The sequence below is a fragment of the Chiloscyllium plagiosum genome, unplaced genomic scaffold, assembly GCF_037043375.1.
Source record: "Chiloscyllium plagiosum isolate Xiang-an unplaced genomic scaffold, Cpla_swu_hap1 HiC_scaffold_20, whole genome shotgun sequence".
Classification (NCBI taxonomy): domain Eukaryota; kingdom Metazoa; phylum Chordata; class Chondrichthyes; order Orectolobiformes; family Hemiscylliidae; genus Chiloscyllium; species Chiloscyllium plagiosum.
Genome location: NW_028270158.1, coordinates 17604802 through 17627002, shown reverse-complemented (window position 1 = coordinate 17627002; position 22201 = coordinate 17604802). Strand labels below are relative to the sequence as shown.

The following is a 22201-nucleotide window of genomic DNA, read 5'->3' as shown; positions in this document are numbered from 1 at the left end:
AGTGTGAAATGAAGCACACTGCAAGTGCAGTACAAAATGGAATAAAATTGTGAAGAGTGCTAGCAATTGTTTCCTGTAGCCAGGAAAATTGGTTTACTAATCAAGTTTACTCTTAATTTTGCCTTTTCCATACCAAAAAAATCTGGTGAAATTTGTTAATAATAAATAACTAAAAGTAATCACTTTGAGCTTTTTAATTAAAACATAGTCTGATACTTAACTGGAATAACTGGTTAACACTGATGCTTATGCACACACACCTTAGTTGCAACAAATGTCATAAATAGATATTGGTATGGGTCACTTGGGCACCCGTTAAATAAAATGCCACTGGTGGTGTCTAATTGCTTTCCATGAAAACTATTTGCTTTACAAGTAAAGCCATCTCTGTCAGCCAGTAGGGGATTTTCATTAAATTAATTGGCTGCTGCTCTCCAAAATTAAAACATTTACAAGTTTTTGCTAAATTCCATTTACTTTCTAATTTCAGTAAGATGGTTGGCAAATAAATATTGGGTTATATATTTAATAAAAATCAGCGATGCTGCAGCGAACAAATCTTTCAGTTCACTGCTGTACTGAGTAGAGATTAGCAAGAAAACTGAAATAAGGAAGTGGAATAATTGCTATCCTTTGAATCCTAGGAAGAGTACTGTCCATAGGCATGTTTCTAGTTTATTGACTCTTCTGACTAGTGGAGACACACATTTGAATTTTCACTCCAGCAGTGCTACGAAGCAGTGTAGGAATTTGTATTTCAACTGGCTTAGAAACTAAACATCCAAGCCAGAGAGGTTTTATTTGCCAACTGTGTTTGCAGCATGTGAAGCGAGGAGTTGACTTTTCGTGCATGTTTTTGTGGCATCTGATACAAGAATGTTTGTGATACCAATCTAACCTCCTTACACAAGAATCAATCGCCATCTTAGAATATCCAGAACAACCAGGAGGTGGGCAATACTATACTGGCATAAGCAACAAATGCATTGAGTGTTGCACTGCTGTTTTCATTCTCATCTGATACTTCCTGTGGAGGGTGATGTGTTCATAGTCACCAAGCTGAAGGATTCACCTATCTATTAATGTAGATTTTGAGCAGTTCAGTTAGTTAGGAGAAAGTGAGGACTGCAGATGCTGGAGATCAGAGTCGAGAGTGTGGTGCTGGAAAAGCACTGCAGGTCAGGCAGCATCCGAGGAGCAGGAGAATTGACATTTTGGACGTAAGCTCTTGGTCATTCCTGATGAAGGGCTTATGCCCAAATGTCAATTTTCCTGTTCCGCGGATACTGCCTGACCAACTGTGCTTTTCCAGCAGCCCACACTCAGTTCAGTTAGTTGTCCTGGTAAAGAAACTGGTTTGCATTATGGACAACGCTTGCATTCGATCTTCAAATATTAACAAATCCTTATGCTTTGCAGGTTTGGAGAATGTTGCAGGGAATTATCTGCACCAGTGAGCCCTCAGTTATGAATTAATTCATCAGATTAAGTTACCCTAAAATGGCAATGTTCCAGAACAAAAGGTTGCCATGTTTTTTATGTAAATCGAAACGGTTGATCCTTAATTTTAAAAAGTTTGAATACTAACTACTCTTTAATTAAATACTCTGCTACTCAGATTATTACAGAAAAAGGGTGATCATTATGTTGTTATCTTACTAACTAAAACAGTCTTAGATCTCTGATTCTAGACCTTTTGAGCACAATTAGCTATCTTTTTCAGTCAACCTGTTCAGAGCTTCTATGGCACACCTCTGGAACAGGCCTTCTGGCTCAGAGGTTGGAAGATTACCGCTGCACTACAAACCCACCTAATTGACCATTTTACATCCTATATTGGCAATATATTTCAGATGAATAGTATTTGTTAAATTCAGTGTTTAACAGTTTGGCTATTAAACCGGTTAGTTTAACACTATCAAAAAAGCATTTCTGTGTTGTTGTAAAGTTGTAACAAATTATTGAGGTAAGGCATTCAACCTAACTTGGCTTTTTATTTCTTTGAATCGCCCAACTCATTAAATTCACATGGCAGCTGTCTGCAAAATTTAATAGGTGAATGAAAAGCACTTGCAATGTTGAGTCTTTTGTTTGGTATTGGGCACCTATCTGAGATTTGAATCTTATGCCAAATAGACTTATCAAGACCCCATTTTGAGTCTGATTTCTGATGTCCTTGACTGCTGTCCTCTCTGTTGCTGTTTCAATTTACAGGGTTGGTGAATGTTTTGTGAATAAATACCTAAATAAATTAATCCACATATTGTTGTATCAAATTAAAGTTCCAACAACGGTTGTGCTATATAAATATACAGTTTTTCTGTCCATTCTTTCCAATAAACCCCACTGCTAGAATAATTTTGGTTAATGTCACACTTTGAAAATTTTTCAATAGAAGTAAGTGAAAGGGAATTATTGGCTTCAAGAATGCATGAGATTATGTATAAAACATGGGAGTTGTCATTATGCGTACCGTAGGTCACTGGTATATACCTTGTGTGACCTTTTTGTTTTGTTCCATTCAATCTTAGGACCAGTCCTCTTATGGAAAAGAGAAGTATGAGTCCTATCCAGGAAGAGACAGTATCTGATGAAATGGAAGGGGATGAAGTTACAAGTAAAGATGGTGACAGTGATTATTCAGCTAATGCCTGGATAGACTCTACAATATCAGAAACTGAGAAAATCAAGAAACAGTGGCAGAAAAAGGACGAGCATGGAAAAACTGGTAAATGGATGTATATCTTGAAAGTATGAATATGTTCTTAAACTTTTCAGTTTCAGTGCTTGTAGGTAAAGATATTGATGGAAAATAAATTGTTGATGTCATGCTACTGTTTCAAATACAAGGTGAGTTCTGTTAATGGATTTTTCTGCCATATGGATGATAAAATGTATGTTTATGCAATTAACCTTTGCGAATATTTGCATTACTGCTGCAAAGTAAAAAGATTGGGAAGATGATCAAGAGTTGACTAAAGTCTTTGCATGCTCTCTCTTTTTCTATCAAAAAGATCTGTGAACAGATCACTAAATTCACAGTGTAGAATAAGACTTACAAAAAAAGTCAGAGTATATCTTGGCTTGTTAGCATACAAGTGTTCACCTCTGAATTGAAACAAATTAAGGGAATATACAGTAGTGACAAGATCTTGAGTTTTGATTCTCCCCCTCTCATTCATATGTGTAGTGCCATTGTGTTGTCATTTTCCATTGTTACAGTATGTTAACTCGTGAGGGAAAGAGATTCACTTTTTTCTATTTTACATGATAAAGGCATATAAAATGATTTTGAAGGATAATTTTTCAATAACACACATCTAATTATTCTGATGTAGTGCATACTCAGAATCCCTAGAGAGTTCATAGAATCCGTTTAGTGCGGAAACAGGCCAATTGGCCCAACAAGTCCACACTGACCCTCCAAAGAGTAACCCACCCAGACCCATTGCCCTACTCTTAGTCTATATTTCTCCTGATTAATGAACCTAACCTACACACCCCTGAACACCATGGGCAATTTAGCAAGGCCAGTTCACCAAACGTGTACATCTTTGGACTGTGGGAGGAAACCAGAGCACCCAGAGTAAACCCACGCAGACAGTGGGAGAATGTGCAAACTCTTCCAGTCTTGGGCAACAGTGTATCGAACCCAGGTCCATGGTGCTATGAAGCAGCAGTGGTAACCACTGAGCCACCGTGCCGTAGAGGCTATCATGTGCTTCTAGATGTTTACATCAAATTTGATGTCCAGTGAAGGGCAATCATAATGTTGCAGTGAAAGTATTCGGTACTGCTGAAGAGAATAACAGCATCAGGTTCAATACAAATATCTCCAATCTGTGAAATAGACCAAGAGTCAGGATCAATTCTTTGTGACAAGTAATGTGACTCTTTAAAAAATTAACAGCCTAATTTTAGGAAAGAAACTACAAGGCCCAATGTTGTTGAGCAGTGCAAATTGCAAACCACATAGATGTGCCATGGATCTGAAACTTGCATGTTTCAGGGCATCATAATCTGGGTGGTCTATATTTTTTTATAGAAAGGGATGGGTTGATCATATGCACCCACATGATAACAGGCTAAGTATTAACAAACTGTGCCACTTCCTGTGATGTAAATCACCTGAGAGGTGTCTGTCTTTCTTTAGAAATGTGCTATGGTACATTTGAAAATTGAATAAGGAGCTAGTGAAGGGAATACTTGTTGATATTAAAAATGGTCACCACCAGTAGACCTAATTCACCATGATGAATGGCTACTGAGGATGATCTGATACAAAAAAAACCTTGCTCTCCAACTCATTAAATCAAATTAAATAAAATACAAGTTGCAAGTCTGATCAATTGTGTCCAGAACTGCTGCAGAAGAGTGCTGAGTGGTGTGGGTTATTGAATCAACCGTTCCTTGTACAACAGGCACTGCTTAACCTAATAAGTAAAAGAGTGTGGAAACTGTCCTTAAGGCTGAAAGTTCAGTGGTTATATTGATATAACCAAACTGATGAGAATGCCTTGCATTTGATCCTTACTCAATTAAGATAGGGGAGCTCAGCTAGAAAGACAGTTTGGACATTCAATTAATCTTTTATTCTTTAGTCTACGAAAGAAACGTTTCCATGTTGTTTCTTATTCAAGTCCCAGTACAATGATCCTTTATGAAAAGGGTGCATTGAGTGAAACTAGAATTGGATTAAACCATGTAACAATTGAAAAGCTTATTAGCATTTATAATTTGAGTCAGTAAATGAAGAATGTCACTCTAGTGACCAATGTAAGAGCTTACCTGAGCCATTCCCTCCTTGAGAGTAAATGTAGGATTGAAAGTGGCATTCCACTACACAATGTTTGCTGTAGCACGTAGAATTCTTGCTATGTTTCTTGATGAGAAAAGAAAAGGCCAAGATTACCAGGTGAAGTTGAAAAATCTGATTCTGCCTTGCATATATTTATTGTAGGTGGCATTGACCAATGACACATGACATAGCCAGGTAATGTGAATAGGTAGTTGATGCTTGAACACCTTTGACCTTAATAGCCAACATCGTAGGATTCATAAATTCAAGAATCATCAGGCAGTCACGAGATGGATCTCTGTTGGACTTTGAAAATTCCTAAAATAAATTGTTTGCTGAATTCTGGAGGTTTCTGTGGACCAGATCTCTGTATTAAGAAGTAAGGTTTCTATTGAATTGTTTCAATTGCCAAATGATCGTAAGATTTCCTTGGTTTGGATTACCCTGAGTTCTGGACTGTGCGTTTACAGATTGGTGCTATTGAAGTTGAAATTCCTTTCAGACCCATTTTTCATCCTGAAATGGGTGACAATTAGGCCTGAGTAAACCTAAAATTGACCTTCTGGCCTAGTTAATGTTCTTTTGCGTTTTGTTTTTGTTCGCAACCACTAAAGCTGCCTAAATGGTGCAGGCCTGACCCAATATTGGTCCATGATATTACCTTTTTTTTTGGGACCTATTTTACAACTGTAGAATAATACAGCCAGATCCATTTTGTACTTTATTGTGTTTGCACTGATGAACTACACCTTGCAATGTGTTGTGAAACAAATCTGTATTTCTGGAGTCTGGTTAAAGGCTGAATTTGTTTTCTTCCCACCCCTCTCCAAGGGGTCTTGGTTTGATGTTTCATAAGTTCAATATTTAGTTTTGATTCTGTCCTATGAATGTCACAGTGCTGAAAGCAGGTGACTTATATTTTTTCCTTTCCGTAATAAAAGTGAGCAAACCTAAAACTACCTGATTGGCAGGATATCGAGTGCACTTCTTATAGAAATGCTTAGGAAAGTTTTGTTGCCTTGTTGCTATCTTGTAGGTAAGGGATCTCTTGAAATTTCCAATTTGACGAAAGCCATGGCAGTCTTATTAAAACTGTCACTTGCAACAGTGCTCCTCCTTTGGACAAATGTTGCTGTTGACGTATACTTCAGCTGACGTATTGACTTTTTGGCAGGTTAGTCCTTGATGCAGATTTTCAGAGCAAATCACAAAACCCCTCTGTCAAACAATCCAGTACTGAAATAGCAAATACTTTTGACAGCAATTTTATTCTTACCCCATGTTTTTCAACCAGCTTCTTTCTGTTTTATTTCTGTTCATATGTACATCTGGCAAGAAAACAGGTGTTGTGTGTGTGTGTGTGTGTGTGCATGTGAGTTTAGTTTTCCCATCTGTACTTTGAAAACAGCATTTACTGACAGTAATGGAAAGAGGGTGCAATGACTGAGAGACTAAGTTTTTAAATTTGTTATTTTCCTATTACTTGGATGTATAAAAATTGGACCTGTGTTATTGAAGCAGCATACCAATAGGTAGTAGTTAGGGAATAATTCAGTGTGTTAGGAATTCTGTTAGATAAATAGTTACTTGTTAACTGTAGAGTGAGTGAAAGACTAGTTCCATCCACATCTATTCATGTTGTTGTGACATTTCATGCTCTGTTTTCTCAAGGTGCATTACTATGCCACAGTTTGATTTGATGCAAAAATCTCAAGTAATTTTGAAAGTGCCATGGATTCCATATTTTAAAGGGTCAGTTGTCTGGGAGTTTTACTGGCATTAATTTCTCTCATAATTTTGCATTTTGTTTTGTGAAAGAGAGCATCTTAAATCACTTTTTTTATACCATGTGTATTCCAACTGGTTGAGCAGGATTTATTTGGGTTGTGTGACTGTGGACTAGAAGGTTAATCCATGCACCCCTTTAGCTGAGAGCTTGTTCAAATTAACCATTCCCAATGTCAATTGGGACTGCAAGTCTCACCCTTAAATTACCCAAAGCCTGAAATGTAATGTCTTAAATTAGTAATTAATGAAATAATCAGTTTTATGTGGACATTTTAAAATGCCTATATGCTGCTTAGTTTCCAAGGCTATTTATAGGGATGTCAGTTTACAAACTACTTTCCCATATAAGCTTACAACTGAAATTGAATTTTCTGTCTTTATTTCATACGAACAACTAGTTTCTGGCACATAGGTTAAAAACCTATGTTTAATTTGGATATCTTGAAAACCTGTCTTGCATTACAGTGAAGTCAAGTTCACAAAAGTACATTTAGTGTTTCTGAGAAGTTGAGTGTGGAATGCTATGGTTGTACTTGAACACACTTAATGGAATAATAAATATTTAACAATTTTCATAAATGAATGCAAACGGATAACTTCCTGGAATTATAAAATTGTAAAGTCAAACACTGACTGGAAATCCTTTGTATCAGATTGGTTTTCAGCCTTGCAGATGTTCCAAGCTCCAGTCATAACAAAATATTTAAATAAGCAGCTGTTTCTTGTATGATTTTATTTTGAGAAATATTCTTGTTGAAACTGACACCTTTGCACAGTGTCATTTAATGATGGGTGAGTTGGTCGTCTTCACTTTATCAAAGATATTGTCAAAACTTCTCCAGCAGTTGGATTTATAGACTATAATATCACTGAGCGATCATTACAATGGAAATTAAAAGTTGACTGGATTTTGATTCATATGCAAGGTGTCACATGTAGGCCAGACCAGTAAGAATGAATGTTCTTCTTTAACAGGCATTAATGAGCTGGATGAGTTTTAGCCCCAGTCAACAGTCATTAAGGGCTAGCTGTTTTTTTAAATTCCAGATTGTCATTATATTCAGGTTTGGTGAGATTCTCTGCCATGTTTAGATTCAAGCTCCTGTCCTCGTAACATCAACCTGGGCTTTTGGGTTACTCATCCAGTGGCATTAACACAAAGCCACTGCTTTCAATGGTTTAAAGTCAGTATGCAAACTGAAAATCTGTAATGCCAAGTGAAAAGAAAGTTTTGTCTCTGGATAAGGATTGAAAACCTCTTCCTTATGGATTTCGACTTGTTTCAGACTATTTACAATTCTCTCTCTCAGCCCAGTTGTACTAGGCTGGTGAACTAGACTTGTTGACGAGGAATTTTTTTTCCTCTGTAGATTATTCGACTTTGGAACACACTGTCTCCAGAAGGTGCTGGAGACAGAACTATTGAATATTTTTAAAGTCAATAGCAGATGGATGCTTGTTAGGCAACAGAATCAAATATTACTGAAGGTATATAAGAATGTGTAATTCAGAAGAAACTGACCAACCGTGATCTTATTGAATGAAGGATCAGCCTTGATGGATCAAATGGTCGGCTTCTTCTCATTTGTATGTTCATGTGCGAATTCTGAATTTTGAATTCATTCATTCTGAATTTTGATAAGACAAACCAAGGCAGGACTTACACTGTCAATGGTAGGGCCCTGTGGAGTGTAATTGGACAGAGACCGGGGTCAAGGTACATGGTTCCTTGAAAGTGGCATCACTGGTAGACCGGGTAGTGAAGAACGCTTTTGGCATGCTCGGTTTCATCAGTCAGAGCATTGAATGCAGGAGTTGGGACATCCATGTTATGACTGTACAAGACATTGAGGCCATATCTGTAGTACTGGGACAGTTCTGGTCGTCCTGCTGTAGGAAGGATGTCTTGAAACTGGAGACAGTGCAAAAAAGATTTGCAAGGATATTGGATAGGCTGGGACATTTTTTCTCTGGAGTGTAGGTGGCTGAGGGGTGACCTGTCTAGAGGTTTATAAAATCAAGAGAGACATAAATAAGGTGAATAGCCAAAGTCTTTTCCTGCCAGGAAAAGGAGTCCAAAACTAGAGGGCGTAGATTTAAGGTGAGAGGGGAAAGATTTAAAAGGATTCTAAGGGACAACGTTTTCACAAGTATGGAACGAGCTACCAGGAGACTTGGTAGCGGTGAGTACACATAGAACATTTTAAACGGCATTTGAACAGATACATGGATAGGAAAGGTTTAGAGGGATATGGGCCAAACCCAGACAAATGGAACTTGTTTAGGAAACTTGATTTGCATGAATGTGTTGGGCCAAAGAGCTTGTATTCATGCTGTATGACTCTATAAAGCCTGGTTGCAATATCATTGTGTTTGTTGAATTGTGAGGCATTTATTCATGCAAATTGCTACTGTTATATTTTATTTCATGTACAATCCACCTCTTTCACTGGTATATCTGTTTGGCGCACAAACAAAAAAAAGTTGGATACCCCCCATATCTGTCCAACTGCAGACATAGGTTAAGACACAGAAAATTCATTTGTAGAAGCTATGTGGATTATGTTATGATTGTTTTGTGCAGTAAATTCAAATCAAATTGATTAACTTTCATCTGACAGCTATCCTATTCTCCAGCACAATAGTAGGTGGTTTTAAGTGCCTTATCTAAGGAAAGATGAAGTTAAAAATCATACAACACCAGATTATTATCCGGCAGGCTTATTTGGAAGTACAACCTTTCAGAGCACTGCTCCTTCATCAGGTAGCTACGAAAGAGTAGTATTTCCAAATAAACCTGTTTGACAATACCCTGGTGTTGTGATTTTTAACTTTGTCCATTGCAGTTCAAAAGCGGCACCTCCACATAAGGAAAGATATACTGACATTGGAGACTATCCTGAGAAGGTTCACTAGTCTGCTACCAGGTCCAAAGAGACTGTGTTTTAGGAGAAATGATTGAGTAGGTTAGGCCCTATTCCTGGAGTACACAAGATTCTTAGAGTTGACTGGGTAGATGCAAAAAGGTTGTTTCCCCTTCTCGGAGAGTTTAGGATTTCAGGGAATAATCTCAGAATAAGAAGTTGCACTTTTTTTTTTAAAACAGATGACAAGGAATTTCATCTGAGTTTGAGTCTGTGGAATTGGGTTAGGTCATTATGCATATTCAAGGCTAAGATAGAATTTTAATCAATGAGGGAACGTGATTATATGGAAAAGACAGGAAGATGGAGTCAAGAATTATCAAATACCTGTGATTTTATTGAATGGTGGAACAGACTTGATAGACTGAATGACCCATGTCTGCTCGACATCATCTTATGATCTTATGTAAAGTTGATGATCACAAGTGCAGTGCATGTCTGAAATGCTGTATAATGGAATTAATAGCAATCCGATGTCCAAGCCAAGTGATTTGTGGTCATGACGCAGGAAAAGCACATGCCCAAAAGGAGGAAGGTGAGTCAACCCACGTCCTAAGTTCATAGTGGTGATGTCTCCGGCATGCTTCTCCACATCTCTCCTCTCCTTCCCCAGTGTATTTTGTTTCAGTGAAGGTGGGAACACTGAAGGCTAACTCTAAATGACACTGATTAGTTATTTACCTAGAGTCCTTTTGTGAGACTTGAATTCATCAAAAATAGCTTACGCTTATTTATCATATTTGTTATATCTCTGTCACATTGTAGCCAATTTTTATTCACCCTGGGCATATTTCCAAATTTGTATTGGTATGATTAACCTGTGTATTCTTATGAGGAAATGTTCAGGTCTTTTTTTAATATATTCAAACTGTTTCTGAAGTTTGTAGAAAATGTTAAGTTCAGTGGTTTAGAACTCTTCAGTAAATACAACGCTCTTTACCCTGACAGTTCAGGAGAGAAATGAGCCAAATGGAGTAGGGCTGAGTCAGCTAGATGAGAAAAAGACTTGGGGACTTCACTTGAACTTTTCACAATCCCAGGAAATCCTGAAGTGCTTTACAGGTGATGGCAAACTTTTTGAAACTGAGTCACTAGACCATTTGCAAACAGCGAGATCCCACTAAAGGAAATATGTTGAAAACCAGCAAATCTCTTTTTCGGTGATGTTGGCTGAGGGATAAACATTAGTCCATACATAAGGAATAGCATTCTCTGCTCTTCAGAAAAATCAGATCTTAATGTCCACCTGAGAGGGCAGATGGGACATTGCTCAAAATATCACATCTGTGATGTGGAGGTGCCAGTGTTGGACTGGGGTGGACAAAGTTTTAAAATCTCTCAACACCAGGTTACAGTCCAACAGGTTTATTTGGAAATAATAGCTTTCAGAGCTAGGTAACTAGTGGGGCGTGATCACAAGACACAGAATTTATAGCAAAAGATCATAGTGTCATCGAAACCTTGATTATCCGGCATTCTATTATCCGAATTGGGGATTATCTAGACAAGATCACAAGGTCCTGATGCTTGGCTAAACTGTGACATCTGGCATTAGATTATCTGAACAAAATACTGCCCGCTTGTGTCTTTCAGATAATTAAGGTTCCTCTGTATTGACCAAACCTAGGTTGCTGATAAGTCTGTCATCTTTTAGAATGGGTTGCAAGTTTTGGTTCATTAATATGCAAATCCCAGAACTACTTTTAAATCATATTCTCGCGATAACTTAAGGTTTTCTATTTAAAGTGACCTCTCAGACTCTAACCTCATACCTTTTTAGTGTATCGTCTGAGCTGAGATGTTACTTTTTTTAATAAAACTTTGTTATCTTGAGAATGTGACTTAAAATAATGAACTGAAACCTGCAACGCATTCTAAAAGATGAAAGACTTAACAGTAATCTAGGTTTCTTCAATATATCGCTTTAATTGCATGACACTATGAGCTTTTGCTGTAAATTCTGTGTCTTATGAAGGAAAGGCGCTCTGAAAGCTAGTACTTCGAAATAAACCTGTTGGACTATAACCTGGTGTTGTGATTTTTTTAAACTTTGACATCTGTGACAGTGCAGCTCTCCCTTGTTACAGCCCTTGAGTTTGAGTTTAGATTACATACTGTAGTCTGTACCTTGAATCTGTAAACGTTTGAACTTGCTGATAAGCATGCTGCCAACTGAGCCAATACTTCTGCTCTTGGTTTTAATCCTCGGTGTGTGCTGCCAGTTATTCTCAGTTGGCACAGCAGTGGCAGTTATGCTGTTGATGACCTCTTTCATGAGCCAAGGAAGAGAAGTCCTGAGACCACTGCTGCAATTGTATAGGATGATGACAATTGTCATGTTGCGGTGGCCAACTATCCCATATAGCCACATGTAAAACAAGTAGCATCCTCAGGTAGGACGCTGGAGGGCTCTTGATATTTTTTTTTGAACGATATTCTTATGTATCAATGTTTTCAGAACTTGAGAATTGATAGAAATGAATGTGACCAAAACTAATGTGGCTTTTGGCTGGTTTGATAACTGTTTGAAACATAGCCAATGTATCTACATTGCTGTGAGCTGCTAAGATAGGCCTTTCCTAGTCCTTAGCATGTGTTGGTATTTTGGCAGTTTGTCTAAACTGTAAAGTAATAGTCAATTTACGTGCAATAAATTAAAGTTACATGCAAAATTGTAATTGTTTGGCTGTAAAAAGACCTGAATCGTGCACCAGAAGGATGATATCGCCCTGAACAACTCGAATTGTGTTGTGGCATTTTGGACTGTTTACTGATGTTTAGAGAAACATATTTAACTGGCAGAAATTTCCTAACACAGATGTTCTACTGCATGCAAACCTTTTATCTTTTATTTGTTTTTGAATAGGAAGCAGTGCAAATTCACAGGCCACATTGTTTGAAGTCCCAGATACATGGTGACATGAAACACACATTGGATGAACAAAGTGGTATCTTCCAGATAAGTGACCAGATGCAACACTTGCAAGCCATACTGATCCGAGCTCCAATCTTCATGTGGTACAAGACAACTTTAAAAAAAATCTTTGTGTACAAAGTTTTAACTGTACAAACACAAGCAAACGTCATATTAAATGTTTTAGTCAGTTTATTTTGTGTTGTTAAGAATGTGTTGGGATTTGACTAGCATTTCACATCTTCTATCATTGTCAACCATTTCATGGGTTACATGCATTTACAGCTAGTCCTGTGCCACTTATGGCTTAGAGCAACAACCGATACTGGAAGTTGCCTTGTGCCAGCAACATGAAATGTTTATTTTGGATTATAAAACAATATAATCATTGTTCAGCACTGTAATTTTATATAAATATATATATATATCTGTGTGTGCGCGTGTGTATTACATCAGTTGTATTTCCAGTGAATCCAATGACTCATTATCAATAATGTGGCCTGACCTCTACGTTCAGGTTGTGTTTTTTTTCCCCAAGGTAGTATCAAAACATTGTCGCTGCCTTTACAGTAAGGACAGTGATTGTGTATTTGAGCAATCCCTTCGTTTGTCATCTGGTGTGAACTGTACTGAGCTTTCAGCCTTGTATGTCAAAAGATGCATTGTGCACCAGCCTTTATTTGTATGTATGAATGTGTGTGTGTATGTGTGCGTGCAAAAAGAGAATTGTTTACTTTTTTGGGCAGTGGTGAGTTTTGTATCATATTTAAAGTTTTTTGTATCATGAAGAAAATCGAAATTTCATGAAGGAAAATTAAAGACAACTTTCTTACTATAAATGACAACTCTTTATTTGTTTAAAGATCTCTACTTGCAGTGGATGTTCAGAAGCAACTATACAAAAGTGTATACAGTTTTGAAATGTAGACAAGATGTTTTTTACTTGTGGGCGAGACCAGAACCAGGGATCATAAATGTGAGCTAGATAGATAGCAATAAGACCAAGAGGTTTTGAGGGGGAACATTCTTACTATTCTCTTGTTAATTGAGGCAGCTAACATAGATGTGTCCAAGAAGAAGCTCAATAAACAGGAGGAGTAAAAGAAAATGAGAACATGTCAATGAGGTTAAATGAATAAGGTGAGGAAGAGTTTTGTGTAAAAGCACAAGTTCTGTCATGGACATGTTCAGCTGAACAACATGTACTTTGTTTAGATGAAAAAAAAATGGTTCAACATATTTTCCTAAAGTAGTTAGTGTCAATAAAACCAGGAGTTGTTTGAAATTGCCTTCCAGTTTGGCAGGTTCCATGGAGAAAGAATGATTACCAACTAGAAGCATTAACTTTACTTCACATTTCCAGCATCTGTAGTTTGTTGTTTGTTTTAATGTTCCAAATGTTTCCTTTTATTTTCCCATACCGTATTCAAAATCATTCCACACGTTTGATTTGTCACAAATCAGTTTGTTGAGCTATCTGCACCTCATCACTGTGCGAGTTGTCAATGCTTGCACTTAATCAACCATGTGCTGTCTCGCATGAGAGAGGAGTGGGAAAATGGAACCACAGTTTATCTCAGCTGCAACTGTAATATCAGAAGAAGTAGCAGTGCTCACTTTCCACCCCAACACCAGATCTGAAAGAAACAATATATTGTCATGTTGTACCGTCATTCAAAGCAAATGCAGTTAATATCATGAAAATGAACTGCCAATCTCCTATTTATGGTCTTCTAAAATCAGTTTGTTTGTAAGACAACTAAATAGGGTGTATAATTCTACATTGCAGTTCATATGCATGGTTTCCAATTTGGACTTTAGGAAAATATTAATGTGTCCATACAAGTTGCCATGTGGTTAAAGGTCAAAATAACCCTTAAAAGATGTCTCCCTGGATAGTTAGCGAGGATAACTAGGCACTCTCCTTACTCAAGGTACTCCAGATTGACATTGAATTTAATCCCTTTAGTACCAGTGAAACAATTTTTAATGCAAGGTAAGTAATTGAACTGATTTTCATGTAGACCTTTTCAATAATTTTAATCTGGACTGAATTTCACTAACACTTTGTGTGAATGTACTTTTATTAGCTCAAATCTATAAAAACAGTTTGAATACAGAACTATAAAATCAGAATCTGCAAAAGATAAATTGCAACCAACTTTAAAACCATGGACTTGTACTTATATGGAAAAACTAGTCTTTTTGCAGTGCAGTACTACTCCCTTTTAGTCCTGTCCCTCAGTCCCTATTCACTTCTGGGAGGTTGTGACAAGATTCACTTTCTTTCGTATCAAGTGGCAAATACAATGACCTGGTCACTACAAGTTTGGTGAGCATCAAAATCCTATTGGACAGCACTGTTGTGGAGAAACTCAGAGAAAATAGCTGTGTAAACAAATAAATATTGCAGGGTGGAGGAGTCTGCTCTTTCAACATAATGCAAAAATCTAATTTTAACAAATTTAAACACTTAAATTGACACTGTTACAATGGTGATCAATCATTTGTAGGAGGATTAATGCCTTTGTTATTCGTGATCGAATCAAAACACTTGCTTCACGGATAATTTGTAAAAGTGGCTGTAGTGCAGTTGTCGGTAAGTATTCACAGCTGTTTGACAGCTTAATATTTCACAGCTTAATATTTTCTCACCTTAAAGAATTTATTTTAAGTCTTTGAGACATGTCTGGGTACCACAAGTTATAAGTGTTCATCAAACTGACTTTGTCTATTGGGATTCATTCACAATAGATATGTTGCTAGCTGTTATGGATTGACAGGAAACTTGTTTGTTGTTGCCATAGTCTTACCAGACGATAGGGGCTGCTCTTTTATTAGAGAAAAGCGACTGGTGGCGATTTAACCTGAGGGCCACTAGACCTCCGGCGAGGGAAGAGGTTGAGAAGGAGAGTTCTTCGTGGTAACCTCCAACCTGGTGATGGGAATTGAACCCGTGCTGGTCTGTAAACCAACCATCCAGCCAACTGAGCTAAACCAATTTCCATTATGGAAAACTATTAACTGGGCCACATGAGTCGGCCCCGGACTTTAAATCGTAATAGATTAAAACTGTAGCTTCCCACTTCCTGCTTTAATGCTTTCATTGAATTTTTTTGTTGCATTTCTATTTTGTTCTTTTGAGAAGTTTTCCTTGAAACCTTTTTCATTTATGATTTTCACATTTGTCTTGTGCATTAAATTCAGATTTGACTGAATTTCATTTATTTGTGTACTGATAGATTGACTTTGCTGAAGTTAAATCGATCAGTGATGTGAAATGTAGCCTTGATTGAAAGGGAATAGCATTCCTTTTGTCACATTTAAAAGTGAAATTCTGTTCTCTACCACATTGGGAAGGTGCAAGCTGTAAAACAGAGATCATCTACTTCAGATCATTTAGTTTAGCCCTGATTCAATCTGGTGAAAGTTTTCAACTGAAATCTTAACAGCTGACAGAGTCTTAATGGAGATCATTGAAAGAAAATAAAATCTCTTGCAAGGATCTCAATTCTTCTGGCCAGAATGAAGAAGATTGGGTAATATTTTCTTACGGGAGAAAGTGAGGTCTGCAGATGCTGGAGATCAGAGCTGAAAATGTGTTGCTGGAAAAGCGCAGCAGGTCAAGCAGCATCCAGGGAACAGGAGAATCGACGTTTCGGTTATAAGCCTTTCTTCAGGAATGAGGAAAGTGTCCAGCAGGCAAAGATAAAAGATAGGGAGGAGGGGCGTCAGAAATGCGCTAGGTGGAAAGAGGTCAAGGTGAGGGTGATAGGTCAGACTAGGGTGGGGGCGGAGAGGTCAGGAAGAAGATTACAGGTTAGGAAGGCGGTGCTGAGTTTGAGGGATTTGACTGAGACAGGTGGGGGGAGGGGAAATGAGGAAACTGGTGAAATCCGAGTTCATCCCTTGTAGTTGGAGGGTTCCTAGGCGGAAGATGAGGCGCTCTTCCTCCAACCGTCTTGTTGTTGTGGTCTGGCGATGGAGGAGTCCAAAGACCTGCATATCCTTGGTGGAGTGGGAGGGGGAGTTGAAGTGTTGAGCCACAGGGTGGTTGGGTTGGTTGTTCCGGGTGTCCCAGAGGTGTTCTCTGAAACGCTCTGCAAGTAGGCGGCCTGTCTCCCCAATATAGAGGAGGCCACATGGGGTGCAGAGGATGCAATAGATGATGTGTGTGGAGGTGCAGGTGAATTTGTGGCAGATATGGAAGTTTCCTTTGGGACCTTGGAGGGAGGTGAGGGGGGAGGTGTGGGCGCAAGTCTTGCACCTCCTGCGGTTGCAGGGGAAGGTGCCGGGAGTGGACGTTGGGTTGGTGGGGGGGGGGGGGGGGGTGTGGATCTGACGAGGGAGTCACGGAGGGAGTGGTCTTTTCGGAACGCTGATAGGGGAGGGGAGGGAAATATATCCTTGGTGGTGGAGTCCGTTTGGAGGTGGCGGAAATAACGGCGGATGATGCGCTGTACATGGAGATTGGTGGGGTGGTAGGTGAGGACCAGTGGGGTTCTGTCCTGGTGGCGGTTGGACGGGTGGGGCTCTTACACCAATCTTAACTGGAGATTGCATTTTAAGTGACTGGAATTAAATTTGCAGTATATCTAGAACTTGCTTTAAGCACCTATCCTTAGTGCATTTTGGTACTCCAGATGTTCTCTGCCAAAGTTGCCAAGTGTTCCAGCATCATACATATAAGCATCATACATGCTTATACAAATCATATACAACATGATTTGTATATCTTAATGCCTGATGTCTTTTACCCTGCCTCTTGCTCTCCACTACCGTTTTTTTGTTTGAGGAATTCCACTGTCTGTCTGTAATTAACACAATCTCTGCAGTTGTCTTGGCTCCTTTCTCCCTTTCCTCATTTTGTACTTTACCCTCTGCACACCATCTCTAACTTCCATTTCTCTCAAAAGGCTCTGTGGTATGCACTAATTAGTCAATTCTAAGTCTATTTTAGCAAAACTTCCTGATCTTCATCTGCCTCCCTTTCCCATAGTACCAAAATGAATCAAAAATTATATCTTACATGAATGACCATATGAAGTATCCTTCCTTAGGCTGGATTTTAGCAGCCCTTCAAAGATGGAATGAGGAGGAGGCGGCTGGTAAAATGATGTGGAGAGGTGATGGGGTGGTGTGCCTGTTAGCTTCCTGACACCCTGCCATTTTAGCAGCAGCAGCAGGAAAGGTGACAGATGGCCCACCTATTCCAGAGCTTCGCAAACAATGGAAGAGGCCGTAATTGGCCATTTAATGGATTCACTAAGTTTTTCCAGTGATTAGAGGGTCTTGCCTTGCATAAGAAGGCTGTCGGGTAAACCCCGGCTGTTTCCCACTCCGCTACTGTTGGGTAGAACAGGGAGAGGACCATTGAGAGGTCCCACTCAGTATAATACTGCTGTCTGCCCTCAGCAAAAACCCCTACCCCATCTTCCAGGGTTTGCCTCACTGATCCGCCTGCCAACCAGACCCTCACCTGACTTTTTTTCGAAAGCCATCTGTTTGGGCTGGTAGGTCCTAGGTCCTGTTGCCCTTGATCAGCACACCCACTCTGTCACTGAAATAATTTTTTTGAAGCTGTAAAAGGCTATGGGAACATTCTAACAGGGTGAATAATTTTATAAGTGAGTCTGTCTTTAAAGTACACCATGAAAAGGCTGCTGACATTTGTGCTGGGGTTTTGCATATTATGACTCAACTGGAAGTGGAGGTCAGGGACTGGGTGCAGTGTGTTAATGTGTCTGCAGCATTTAATGAAACACACTGCCCAGTGGCCTAATAAACTCTGTCCCTGTGGTTAATCTTGCAGGATTTGCTCTTGGAAGCATTGGGAAACCTTGTGCTTCATGCAAATTTTATGGAATCAGTTGATGTTGGTTGGATGGAATTTTCTTCCCCATTTGTTCCTGGATGCAATCCATATCATTTTCATAGTTGGTCTTACCCTAGAAAAGATAGATAAAGTTCATTCCTATCAAATAAAATCCCAATCTTAATAGTTTAGTCCCTCTGGCCAGCACATTCTAAGTATCTGAAAATTATGACCTCTATCAGAAGGCAAAAATGCATTGCATGATTTAGTCATGCATATAGAGTCATAGAGATGTACAGCATAGAAACAGACCCTTCGGTCCAACCCGTCCATGCCGACCAGCTATCCCAACCCAATCTAGTCCCACCTTCAAGCACCCAGTCCATATCCCTCCAAACCCTTCCTTTTCATATACCCATTCAAATGCCTCTTAAATGTTGCGATTGTACCAGCCTCCACTTCCTGTGGCAGCTCATTCCATACGCGTGCCACCCTCTGCGTGAAAAGGTTGCCCCGTGGGTCTCTTTTATATCTTTCCCCTCTCACCCTAAACCTAGTTCTGGACTTCCCGACCCAGGGAAAAGACTTTGCCTATTTACCCTATCCATGCCCCTCGTAATTTTGTAAACCTGTATAAGGTCACTCCACAGCCTCCGACACTCCAGGGAAAACAGCCCCAGCCTGTTCAGCCTCTCCCTATAGCTCAAATCCTCCAACCCTGGCCCATATCCTTGTAAATCTTTTATGAACCCTTTCAAGTTTCACAACGATGTTTTTTTTCTGATTAAATCCAGCTAGTCATAAATTAGTTACCCATTTGGATATTATTATTCACTGTATAGTTTTAATAATTCTCCACTAGATGTTGCAATGTCAGGAAAGAAGCAATTACTAACAAGTTTATTATGTGTCTGTTCAGTTTAATAAATGTAAAGGCAGGGTGTTATGTACAGAAATGCCATCAAATACAGTATAGTGATCATTTGCAACTTTTTATTAATTTTGAGAGATGTGGGCATTGCTGGCCAGCATTTATTGCCTGTCCATACCTGTCTTTAAACTGAGTAGGTTGCTAGGTCATTCTGTGGATCTGGAGTGAAATGTAGGCCACACAAGGTGAGGATGACAGATTTCCTTCCCTGAAGACATTAGTGAGCCTGATGGGTTTTTCTAACAATTTGCAACAAAGTATTCGGGCAGGAGTAGGCATGATCAGGGTTGACCATGTAATCTAAGTATCCTATTCCCGCACTGTCCCCATAATCCCTTGATCCCTTCAGCCACAAGGGCTGCATCCAGCTCCCCCTTGAATATGCCTGATGAACTGAGCCCAACAGCTTCCTGTGGAATAGAATTCCACAGGTTCACAACTGAGTGAAGAAATTCTTCCTCCCCTCAGTCCTGGAATGGCTTACCCTTTATTCCTAGACTGTGATCCCTTGTTCTGCACTTTCCCAACATTGGGACATTCTTCGCGCATCTTATCCTGTCCAGTCCCATCAGGATTTAATATTTCTAGGAGATTTCTCCTCCTTCCCTTCCTTTTCCCCACCCCCACCCCCACCCCCACCCCCACCCCCACCTCATTCTTTTAAATTCTAGCAAGTACAACCCCAGTCGATCCTGTCTTTGTTCACGTTGGTCATCCAGGAATCAGTCCAGTGAACCTTTGCTGGACTCTGTCAATAGCAAGAATGTCTTCGGAGACCAAAACTGCACAAAGGTGTGGCCTCACCAGGGTCCTGTATACCTGCAACACAACATCCTTTCTCCAATACTCAAATCCTCCCCTTGTGAAGGCCAGCATGCCATTAGTTTTCCTCACTGCCTGCTGCACCTGCATGCCAACCTTCAGTGACTGTCCCACCAGATTTCGCTCCTCACCTTTTTCCTAAGTTGCCACCATTCAGATAATAATGTGCCTCAGTGTTTTTGTGAGCAAAGTGGATAACCTCACATTTATCCACATTACATTGCATTTGCAAAGTACTTGTCCACTCAGCCAGTCTGTCTAAATTACCCTGCAGCCTCTTCACATCCTCCTCACAGCCCACACTGCCACCCAGCTTGGTGTGATCTGCAAACTTGGAGATATTGCATTCCATTCCTTCATCCAAATCGTTAGTGTACACTATGAACAACTGAGTTCCCAGCACTGAACCCCTGCGGCACCCCACTCGTCACTGCCTGACACTCTGAAAAGATCCATTTGTACCAACTCTCTGCTTCCTATTTGCAGTTCTCTATCCATGTTTTCATGGTTATCAGCATATTCTGAATTCCAAATTTGTTTATTTATTGAATGTGAATTCTGTCATTTGAATCCGGGTCCCCAGAACACTGGCTGAGTTTCTGGATTAAGAATCTAGCAATAATACCACTCAGCCATTGCCTCCCCAGTTGTTGAGTTTTGCCCATCATATTTGACTCCATAATTAGGTTTTCTTTTTTAAAAAAATCAATAAGGCTGTGACTTGGAAGGTGTGCAAAATCTTCAGGAATTGAAAATACTGATTTTTGGCTCTGTAAAAGGTATCTGTAATCCCCAATTTATCTTAACCTTTGTGTTACTGAATAAGGGAAAGAAAGCCAGGTTCCGTCCTGCAGACAGAGTATTCTAAATAGTAAGCTCATTTAACCTTACTTAACAGCAACTCTGCTTTGAAACCACAAGAAAACACAGGTATACCTTTAGGTTTTGCATTGATGCATTGCTAAAACGGTTGTCCTTTTATAAAACATATTATCTGACTTTGTATGAGCAATGACACAGGAAATCTGATACAATTAGCATAACAAGTAAGGTACAATAACGGATACCTAGGAGGCATTACAAGTTTATAATCTCATTATGGTATTTGGATAATGGCTACGGAGAACCTGTATTGTTTTCTCATAAAGTGTCATAAAAAGTAAGAAAGTTATGTAATCTATATCCAGCATTCAGAATTCCTTTTGCTGAAAAAAAGACATTTTGTGGCAATAATTAAATCTGGGCAGTTCTTTTATTTGAGTTACTTGCATTGTGGAGTATTTGCATGATGTGGGTTCAAAAATATTTTAAAACATTTGTGCAAAAATTGCAAGGAACAGAGCACCAGACTTTGCAACCTGCAGGAGTGCACAAGCCATGAAAACCATTGCATTTCAATATGCTGATCCAGTTAGCAGGTGATCATCTCATGTGAAACACAGAAGCCACTAGTGGCTGTCTGGCACACACTAAACAGTTTTGTCAACTGGCATTATTGATGTGTGAAGCATGAGACTTAAGAAATATAAACTGACTTCTGTCTGTACAGTCACAATTACAAATGTGCTCTCTTATGAAGATATTGCTTTCATTTCTATGGAAATGAAAGCAATCAAGGCCACATTACAGATGCATTGTCCCCATTGTGTATTTTACTACTTTGATTCTTTCCAATTAGCTAGTAGCATCAAAACTGCAGGAATGTGCCAGGATCTTGGATTTCCAGTCCAAGAGATTAGTTCTGTTGGCTGCTAATTCAGATTAATTAAAGGTTGGCACAGCATCCAACATGCTTCATTTTTATTATAATAAGTAAACTGAATTACTGGCAGTTTAATCGCATAATTTCTTAGTTATGTGTTGGAATTTTGCATCAAAATGGAATGAAATCACAATTTGACCTTTTAGAAGATTGTTCTTTTTATCCATCTTTCTCTTTGCACCTGATAATAGTAATTTCATGGTTGGAAAGTCCAGATAGGTGCTGCTGATCTGAACTTTGTGGAAGCTGCATGTTTGTAATTTTAGTTTCACACAATTAATACATCCAAAAAAAACTGCAAATTTCAGAATCTGATGGTTTTAAAGCTGCAAAGCCATTTTGTCTTTATTTTGAGGTCTGAGCGATGTAATGGATGATCATTGTTTTAGAATGGCAGTAATGTAACTTGGTCTGCTGAGGGGGCCTTGGGGAACATTGTTATCAAAG

At 39.1% G+C, this 22201-nt stretch overlaps 1 protein-coding gene and 1 long non-coding RNA gene across 4 annotated transcripts in view; one reads left to right on the top strand and one right to left on the bottom strand.

The window, feature by feature from the left end:
* parn (poly(A)-specific ribonuclease (deadenylation nuclease)) overlaps positions 1–13263 on the top strand; it is a 131712-nt gene extending 118449 nt beyond the window's left edge. Inside the window, exons 23-24 of one of the 2 annotated variants that reach the window (XM_043711927.2) lie at positions 2532–2728; positions 12377–13263. In XM_043711927.2, the coding sequence (XP_043567862.2) occupies positions 2532–2728; positions 12377–12429 (250 nt within the window). In that variant the 3' untranslated portion in view covers positions 12430–13263. Of the gene's footprint in view, positions 1–2531; positions 2729–5834; positions 5969–12376 lie in introns of those variants that run through there. The other variant, XM_087997700.1, reaches the window with a different exon arrangement.
* A 493-nt stretch (positions 13264–13756) lies between these two features.
* The window catches only part of LOC122547847 (uncharacterized), a 46131-nt gene continuing 37686 nt past the window's right edge, over positions 13757–22201 (bottom strand). For both annotated transcript variants that reach the window (XR_015760535.1, XR_015760536.1), the window contains 2 exons: positions 17454–18372; positions 13757–14061 (listed from right to left, as the gene is read on the bottom strand). This is a non-coding gene — a long non-coding RNA (uncharacterized LOC122547847). The remainder of the gene's footprint in view (positions 14062–17453; positions 18373–22201) is intronic.